A 10,088-nucleotide genomic window follows, 5' to 3' on the forward strand; every position below is an offset into this window, starting at 1 on the left:
TAGGTTCTATATATTTGTGTTACACGTACCATTATATCTAGGGTTGTTCTAGGTTTAGCTTCTAATAAGTGTTCTATCTCATCCAGGGGCGTAACTAGGAAAGACTGGGCCCCATAGCAAACTTTTGACTGGGGCCCCCCCTCCCCTGGGTGTCACACAACCCCCCCCTTGTAGATAGTGCCTTTTTTACAGCCCCCCCCTGTAGATAACGCTATACATCCCCCTGTAGATAGCGCCATACAGCCCCCTGTAGATAACACCATACAGCCCCCGTGCAGAGAACGCCATACAGCCCCCCCTGTAGAGAACGCCATACAGCCCCCCTGTAGGGAACGCCATACAGCTCCCCCCCTGTAGGGAACGCCATACAGCCACCCCCCCCCCCTGTAGGGAACTCCATACAGCATTCCCCCCCCTGTAGGGAACGCCATACAGCGTCCCCCCTCCCAAAAAAATGCGACCTTCAGTGTGTCCTACAAAATACATGTATCCGCTCTCCACAGGATAGGGGATACATGAGTGATCGCTGGCAGCGATAGGGAGAACGGGGGACTGAAAGTCTCCTGAACTTCTCCATGAAAAACCTCTGACTTCCGGCGTCTGCGCAGCTCAATAAAAATGAAAGGAGCGCTGGTCACGCTTGCGCACAAGCACGACCGGCGCTCCATTCATTTCTAAGGAGCTGCCGACACAGACCCCGGAAGTCCGAGGTTTGTGATGGAGAACTTCAGGGGACTTTCAGTCCCCCGTTCTCCCTATCGCTGCCAGCGATCACTCATGTATCCCCTGTCCTGTGTATATCCTGTGGAGAGGGGATACATGTCCTGTGGAGATCCTGTGGAGAGGGGATACATGTCCTGTGGAGGGGGGATACATGTCTTTTGCTCTATTTTGCGCTTTCAGGACCAGACACCGTTTAGCCATTTTTAGCACATGTTAGTTAAATGGCTATAACTTTTTTATTTGTTGGGCTAACGACGTGATTTTTGCGACGTTTTTTTCCGTAGACAATGCAGGTTTCATTTTTAATCGTTTTTATACACACCTTTTTTGCTATTTTAGAATTTTTATTCATAAAGTTTGAAAATAATAGTAAAAAAATAAGCTTTTTTACATTTCAGCTATTTATTTTTTTTTGGTAATAACATAGTTTTACCCTAAAATATACCTTTTATTTGTGATCGTCATTGTCTACCGTAAATTTTTATATATTACATGTCTATATTAGGGTAATTGGGTCAGCGCTAGCGTCACAACAATGATTGGCGGGGGGAACGTTTTTTTTTGGGGGTGGGTATTTTATGTGTATTTATTATTTTAATTTTTTTTGCACTTTACTTTATTCTTTTTTTATTACTATGGTCTGTCCCCTAAAGGTCAAAGAAGACCTTTGGGGAACTTTATATATTTTTTTTCTTTCTTTTACACCATGTTTTTCCACTGTAACTGGAGCTGCACAGCAGCCCCAGTTACAGGGGAAATCAGCCCTCTCATAGTGACGATTGTCACTAATAGGGCTGTGCTGGGTCTTGTTAGACCCAGCAGCAGTCTGCCACTAACGGCACACGGCGATCATGTGACCAGTAACATGATCACCGGGAGGAATATAGACACCGCCGCTGCTGCTGTCTCTATTCCTGTACACAGCGTTCATTGAGCGCTGTGTAAAAAGACATCGGAGAAGACAGAAGCAGCTAAAGACCCGACATTCAGCTGCCCGATCGCGCGGACAGCAAGTTAAAACCCGAGCCGTAGAAAGTCTATGGCTCGGGTTTTAAGGACCCTGACCACTGGCCGTAAAAATACAGCCAGCGGTCGGGAACCAGTTAATGGCAGAGCGGGGAGATACCTCCCTGCTCTGCCGTAGTGTTCAGTGGCGTCCCGCTGTAGCAGCCATAGCGGCTGCTAGCGGAGCCTCCGGCCAAGTTGGGGACCCGTGCCGGCGGGCGACACGGGCCCCCTCATGCCACGGGCCCCGTAGCAGCCGCTACTTCTGCTACGGCGGTAGTTACGCCACTGATTCTCATCCCAGTGTTGGATTCACAGCTACACTGCTCTTTACTTTTCTGTATAATCTCCACGTTGCTGCTATTTCTGAGGGTGCTACAAAGAGATTGGGGAGCAGGATGTTGTGCCAGTAACAGAAATCTCTGAGCAGTGTCAAAGTGGTTAAAACGCTTTATAGAGCACTTTCTTTGGAAATGTTTGGTGGTCGAAGGTCACAGACTTCACCAATGGGATCATCTCACATGCATCTGTGACATCAGAAAATCATTTAGGACTAGATTACACTATATATTACCCAATTTCTATAGATTTTTTTTTATTTTGTTTGAGTGGTAATAACATATACAGTTATTAAGATATAATTTACTGCAGTCGCTCCTTGTTTTTATCTTATAAACACAAGTGTTTGCCTTTGAGTTTACATCAGTAGGAAGGCCCTAATGATTTATGACGTCTGCACACCTACTGTTATATTATGTTTAATAGGGAAAATGCTTGAGAGTCTGGAAAGATGATCTGGGTGTGGATCAACTGTGAAATATACTAACAACCCCTTGGGGTCTTCTCTGTCTTGTCCATGTTTTCACAAGTCTCCTCTTAAGAAATCATACTACATTCCTTAAGGCTCTAGACAAAAAAAAAGGTATTTCTTGCAAGAAGTTTCTGGTCTGGGAAGGGGCTGTATCAACAACACGTCACCACTTGTTCAACCTGTTTCACTGCTCTTGTGCAATACGCATGCCCCTTTCCTAGAGTTTTATTCATTTACTCACCAGAGTGTCTACTAAGAACAGTAAAGGATGACGGCCTTCAAAGGAATATGGACGAGACCATTCTGGACCTCCATGGCAGGAGAATTCCTGGCAGTTTTTTTATTTCTGGTTGTAAGTTTGGGATCTACCGCAGGAATGAACGTGCCTGGACCTAGTGATACTCATATTGCCCTCTGCTTTGGACTGAGCATTGCTATACTGATTCATTGCTTTGGACATATATGTGAAGCTTTCTTAAACCCTGCTGTGGCAATAGCTATGATATGTACTAGAAAAATATCAGTGGCCAAAGGACTATTGTACATTGTCATCCAATGTGTGGGAGCTATTGCTGGTGCTGGAGTGATCGCACTCATTACACCACAAGAAAAATGGCCAGTTGGAATCACCAAGGTAAGTGTGATCAATCTAGAGTTCATTGGACAAATTTTGTAATTACAGAGAGAATAAGCTCATGTTTCTTGTCTGTGACTAAGTAAAATGATTATAAGTGATGACTATGGGAACTCTTTAAACCTGTGAGGCCAGCAGTACATCAATGCAAATTTCTATCTATCTATCTATCTATCTATCTATCTATCTATCTATCTATCTATCTATCTATCTATCTATCTATCTATCTATCTATCTATCTATCTATCTATCTATCTATCTATCTATCTATCTATCTCATATCTATCTATCTCATATCTATCTATCTATCTATCTATCTATCTATCTATCTATCTATCTATCTATCTATCTATCTATCTATCTATCTATCTATCTATCTATCTATCTATCTATCTATCGTTTCATGGTGGAACTGAAACGTCGCTTGGCTTTAACCATGGGCAAATAAAACCACAGATTTTTTTTACTGGACCTTGCTGGAGTCCTGCAACCTTTTTTTCTCATATGGTATTTTGATCTGTGGATTAAGCTCTAGCTGCTTTGCACCCTCTACTTTTTTTTCCTCCTGATACTCTTCCTCTGCCCTTTTTAGGGTTAATGGGTTTTTAATTAGGAAAAATAATTTGGGAAAGGTAAAATAAGCATATTACTGTGTACTGTATATAATATTTTTTTTCTAATTGTGTTGTAAATGTGAATGCGGCTGAGCTGCAATACCAGAAACAGACCATGAACAGAGGGGGGGGGGGGGGGGGCACTGTTTCTGGAATAAAAGTAGGCCATTTTTTTCTCACCTTAGACAATCCTTCTTATTAAAATTCTAATCTTTCATTTTTATTTTTAGGGAAACTCCATTTAAATGTTTGTATTGAAATCACTTTATAAGAATTATTTTTGACTCCCGTAACAATATTTTTTTGTTTGTTGCTTAGCAACAAAGGACACTTTGCACAGGTGACAACTCCAGACCTCTGTGCTTTTGAGGCTATCCATCATTGTCAATTACATTGCTATTTCTATGCACACCAGCACTGAATGCCGAGGAAAGGAATATAGTGGCCGGGGATCAGCACTGAATGGTGGATATCTCCTGAGTAAAGTTAATAAAGCCCCCCCAGTCATCTGTTAGTGGTGGATTAGCTGCCGTACTGACTACATTTGAACATATGAAAAGGGGTTGTCTAAACTATTTATTGTAGGGGATCAGAGAATTTATAGAACTGGGTGTGTTTATGTTCTTTACAAAGGTGAGAGCTAATCTACACTATGTAAAAGCACACAATGATAGTTGATTGCACATTATAAACACGTGGTCTAAAAGGCTGCATAATAATAAACTATTGAACATATAGTTTATAGAAAATCTTTAAACTAATCTTAGCACGCGTCCATGACCAATAATTTTATAGAAGATGGACTTTGCTTGGACGATAAAAAGATAAGAATAGTACAATATGGTTCTGTGTCTTGTCGTTTACAGGAAATTCAGTAATTTGTCATCCACAATAAATATACAGTATATGTTTAGCCCTGGAATCAAATAATGGAATAAAAAATAGAAACCATTGGTTACCTGACACAATCTATGACATACTCATATTACACTGTATACACTGTATGCTTTTTTGAACCATGTTTCAAATTACAGGAGCATGAGACTATTTCACATGGACAGGCCCTTCTGGTGGAAACCATTATTACTTTCCAACTGGTCTTCACAATTTTTGCCTCATGTGATAAGAAAAGAAGTGATATCAAAGTGCCCATTCCTCTCATCATTGGCTTATCTGTTACTATTGGACATCTCTTTGCAGTAAGTGTACACTTTCTTATCAAGACTCTCCTTTAGTGGACTATACATACATACATACATACATACATACACTCCTCAACATTGAAATTGCAACACTAAGAAGGAAAAGTTTTGTAATTGTAGAATTCACATCATCAATATACATCATAATTTATCCAGTATCGAGTATGAGCGCCACGCGCAGAAATACACGCACTTACGTGCCTTGGCTTGCTATCGATGAGGAAATTAATGGTTGTCTGAGGAGTGTTATGCCACGCTAAATGCACTTGGGCCCGCAAATTATTGAGGTTGGCTGCTGGCAGCTCCCTTTGCAATTGCTGACCAATGACGTCCCAGATGTGCTCGATTGGAGACAAGTCCGGAGACACTACAGACCATGGTAGCATGTTTAGGCCACGCAGGCTGCTATTAATTGACCTCAATGGGGGATGCAGAATTAAATCTCCAAATAGGCACCTAAATATCAGTGCCTATATGGTTTCCCAAGTTGGTCCCTGGGATCCTACATGGAGAGAAATGAAGAATACACCCTATTCTCCCAAATGTCATAATAATTATACTTTATAAGCAAAATATTTAATTTGGCCAAATTTATCAAGATGATGCATTCTACATAATACATTTTATAGACGCAATTTACTTGCTTATGCCAATGTCGTACTTGTACTTTTGACCATACAGTACCCAGACCTCATACTAAATTTGGTGCAACCATTGTGAGATTTTTACAATCTTTCTACATATCGCAGAACAAGATTTATAATAGCACACATCTTCCATAAAGTCTTTCTAAATGTGAATACGTAATATTGTCGTCGGAAACAGAATTCTACTTGTAGATAGGAGTTCAGCAGAAATGTAAACTGTAATGGCGCCAGACAAGTCACATGCTACATGCCTTACTAATGTTACCAGTTGTAGTCAACCTATAGTTGCTCTCATAAATGAGTAGTTCAGCCGTCCCTGAGTGTAGGCGGTAGATACAATTTAAGCTGTTGTCGTATAAGCAATTCCATGTCATTTTTTTGTAGACCTGAAGCCCTACAAGTAACCAGTTACACAAGCATGCAACACAAGATCTTTTCTTTCAGATTATATCATTTTCAGTAGATACTGGTATCGTTCCTCAAGTTAAGTTGAGTTTCTGTTAATATATCTGAGAGCAAAAATATTAAGACATTTTCTATTCAGCAGTGGCTTCTGTCTGCTCCCCTAATCAGCGAGGGCATAGCTAGGATCTTGATGAGTGGCACAATATCAAAGGCATAGGCTGCCCCCCCAAGAAAAAAAAAACCATATTGAATAGAGTATAGCTATTAAATAATATTTGGACAACATGACAGGCTTTACTTTATAATGAAAATAAGCATTGTGGGGCCTGGAACCTGTATCCTTAGATACATCAGTCCGAGCCCAACATAATTTGGCCCCTCATAAACACAATAGTATATAGTAGTATAACTATAAATAATTCATTCACTAAATAATAATAATACCTCCACACCATGACATATAACTACCGTAAATACCAATAAAACCAATAATATCACCATACAGTGCCCATAAAGTGGTAGATACCAGTTCTACACAGGCGCTCTGCAGACCACATAAGTGAATACACTAAGTTACATCCAGTGACTCACAAGGGACGCCTTCTTGGATTGGACTCAATCCATGGCAACTTCTCCTGAGTCATCCCTACTGAGTTTGCTGCCCAGATATCTTTGGCTCTTTGCTTTTCCAGCACATTCTATTCATCCTTCTGCCCCCTTTAACATTGCCCTCCTGCTATAAAAGTAATGCCACACATTGTTCCAACAAAAATAATAATGGCAAACTGATAGTACCCCAGATGATAATAGTGCCCCACTTAGTGCTCCCCTAATTGCCCCTTAGTGCCCTAAACAGTAATAGTGCCCACACACAGAAATAGTATCTCCCTTTGTGCTACAAATAGTAATAGTACTCCATTAGTTAACCCAACAGTAATAGTGCCTCCCTTTGTGCCCCACACAGTAATAATGTCCCCTTAGTGCCCCCACAATGTTAATAATGCCCCCCACTGTAATAGTGTTCCCCACACTGTAATAGTGCCCCCATTTTTCCCCACACAGTAATATTGTCCCCTAAGTTCCCCTACATTGTAATGGCACTCTTTGATCCCCCACACAGTAATAATGTGCTCTTAGTGCCCCTCACAGTAATGATGTCTCTTATTGTCCCCCCCCCCCCACAGTGACCCTCGACAATATTGATGTTTCCTTAATGCACCCCCACAGTATTGGTGCCACCCACAGTGTAATTATGCCCCCTCAGTGCCCCCACAGTATTGGTGCCTCCTTAATGCCCCCCATACAGTAATGATGCCCTTTTATTACTAAAATAAAACCTGTCTGCCGCGTCATCCCCAGGGCGAGATTGTTACAAATGTACACAGATTTCTCAGTTTATTTATTTTCTGAATATTTCATTGGCACTAATACGTTTCATAATATTGCTGCACAGCACGCATGTGACAACATATAATTATAAAGATTTTCTGAAATGTAAGAAAGCCGTTGTATCCTAATGTCTGCATTGAGTGTCTTAGACTATGTATGTTCAGAGGCATTTACTGCAGTTGTACTCCTGAACATCATCACTGTACATGCTGTCTCATTCAATAAATAGCATTATGTACACATACATTCACTGTGCTCATCATATCTTCTTTATTAGATTCAGTACACTGGAGCCAGCATGAACCCAGCCAGATCACTCGGTACCAGTGTTGTATTTGGCAAATGGGAAAATCATTGGGTAAGTTGCAGCATGGTGAGGATTTAAAGAGTTTTTCCGCTCTCTGTGTACACAAACTGGTTTCATTTGACCGTTATCAATAAATAAAAGTCTAGTTTATTATCACCTTTAAATTTGATTATTAAATGTGGAAGACAAATATGTGTGATACAAACTGACAGTTTGAAAACATTATATGCTGTAATAACCAGCGGGTTGTGGACCCACTCTGCTACTCAACCGGTTTGACTTTGGACCCCCTCCAAGAGCGTTGTCTAAGTAGCCTCCCCGGTATTCACCCTTTAACTACCGTATGGGATCTGGACTTCGCTGCGGGAAGACTACCAGGTCGCTACCTCTTGAGGTAGTACCAGTGTGAGTAACAGCTCGCCCAGCGGACTAGGAGACAACGGTGAAGTACACTGTGGGTACAGGCCCTGGCAGATGATCTTGTGGCAGTAAGGTGGAGATCTGAAGTAACAGTTCGTAGCAGGATACAGACTGGCAGCAAGTAGCAGAATACGAATCGGCATCAGGTAGCAGGATACAGACTGGTAGCTGATAGCGGGATACAGACTGGTAGTGGGTAGTGGGATGCAAACAGGATTCTTCGCAGGAACAAAGTTGCACCAAAGTTGTTCAGGCACCAGGTGATCCTAATTACGGAGCATCAGGGATTGGGTGGGGAGTGGTGTGTGTGTGTGTGTGTACAGAGAGGCAGCGAGCAGACATACGAGGAGGATGCGACCACGGGAGGCAGGAGAGGAGCGTCGGTGGACAGGGTGAATAGCCCGGCGGTGGCACTCGCCACCAGCGTTACATATGCATTGATTGAAAGAATAATTTAAATTAAAGGTTTTTTCTTTCTACATTTAGTTTAAAAAAATCTGATTAATATTGCATGCCTGAGACAGGGCATGGCATGATGTGGCTGATTCTAGTTTATTTTTTGCTTCTCTGCTGCCAGTGTGGTACCATTTCAGTTTTTTGCCGGACATATCAGTCATTGCAGAAAGTTGCTGAGCTATGTTCACACTGAGTTTTTTCAGATGTATTTCGGAGCCTAAAACGGTCACATTATGCTCCAAAATACACCTTGAAAAAGCCTGCAAACAGCTTCCCATTGTTGTCAATGGTTAAAAGCTGCGTTTTAAAACAGATTTTGACCATTTCCTAAGAAACACTTCAAAGGCAATTGGCAAATCTGCCTCAAAAATGCCTGGTTTATGAGATCTGTTTCTAGCCATATTTTGGGGCATGTTACGGAGCGTAAAATACGCCTGCAATACCCCCGTGTGAACATACACTTAGTGTTTTCACTGACGTTGTCAGGTAGCACATTCCTAGCAACCAGTCTATCTCAGATTACTCCATTTTTTAGATCAAGGAGCAAGGAGAGGAATTAAATACCACTTTATTTCTTCTACTGCCATATTAACCCAATAGTTTTGTGTCAATTTCGAACATGTATTATCTGGATTTCTATCTGAACTATTCCTGAAATTATCTGTCTCATGTTTGTTTTAATGAGAACTTGATTTTCTCAACAGATCTACTGGGTTGGTCCAATGATGGGCGGCATTCTTGCCAGTTTTATTTACGAATACTTATTCTGTCCAGATCCTGAACTTAAACTACGAATGCAGGCTAGTTTTAGGAGAAGCCCAAATGAAGATGAGTCTGTGCAGCTGACTGTGAGACCAGGAGGAGAATACAACAAATTGGAGACAGCTGCATAGCATTATAAGATTTGTATTTGGTATGCTAGTATGTGTGCATGTGTTATAGAATGAGAGAGGTTAGAAGTGGCCATTAACAGAGAGAAAACTTGGTGAAACGCCACTGGCTATTTATTCTGGAAAAGTGACCGGATACATAATGTGTTTTATTACTGCACAACTATTATTTAGTTAGTTCAAGAATTTTGATGTAAGTTATATTTTAAAATGTATAAAAAAAAATGAAACAGTGGGATAAGAGTTTAGTATATACTCTAAATGTATATTGATACGCCGCAAAAGCAATTAGCAGAAATGTTTCTATTGTTCAGTATTTACAATTATCAAAGTCTGGAATTCTCCACCTTAGTATATTTTTTATAAAAATCTTATTAATATGGCAAAGGAAAGAAGAAAATGGTTTTACCACTGCCAAGCCTTCCTGTTTGCTGCCCTAAGCTTAGTGCCAATTGTGCTCTGAGCTGAAGACCTGAGTAATCAGAGACAGATTTGCTGCTAAAAACGCGCTACCTGACAACTACATTGAAAGGGTTGAACTGTTAGGGAAAGTCCACACGTAGAGGAAAAATACTGCAGGTTTTC

General features: G+C 41.0%; 1 protein-coding gene across 1 annotated transcript; it reads left to right on the forward strand.

The window, feature by feature from the left end:
- The first annotated feature begins 2,807 nt into the window (after positions 1–2,807).
- LOC142652494 (aquaporin-4-like) lies at positions 2,808–9,506 on the forward strand. Its single transcript, XM_075828140.1, has 4 exons — positions 2,808–3,173; positions 4,822–4,986; positions 7,708–7,788; positions 9,318–9,506. The coding sequence occupies exons 1-4, from the start codon at positions 2,808–2,810 to the stop codon at positions 9,504–9,506; spliced, it is 801 nt and encodes a 266-aa protein (XP_075684255.1).
- The last annotated feature ends 582 nt before the right edge of the window (positions 9,507–10,088 follow it).

Source organism: Rhinoderma darwinii, chromosome 5 (genome assembly GCF_050947455.1).
Source record: "Rhinoderma darwinii isolate aRhiDar2 chromosome 5, aRhiDar2.hap1, whole genome shotgun sequence".
Classification (NCBI taxonomy): domain Eukaryota; kingdom Metazoa; phylum Chordata; class Amphibia; order Anura; family Rhinodermatidae; genus Rhinoderma; species Rhinoderma darwinii.

Coding starts and splice junctions, on each gene's coding strand:
- LOC142652494 (XM_075828140.1), top strand. CDS start 2,808: ATGACGGCCTTCAAAGGAATATGGACGAGACCATTCTGGACCTCCATG. Junction 3,174..4,821: donor GGCCAGTTGGAATCACCAAG/GTAAGTGTGATC, acceptor TTCAAATTACAG/GAGCATGAGACTATTTCACA. Junction 4,987..7,707: donor CTATTGGACATCTCTTTGCA/GTAAGTGTACAC, acceptor CTTCTTTATTAG/ATTCAGTACACTGGAGCCAG.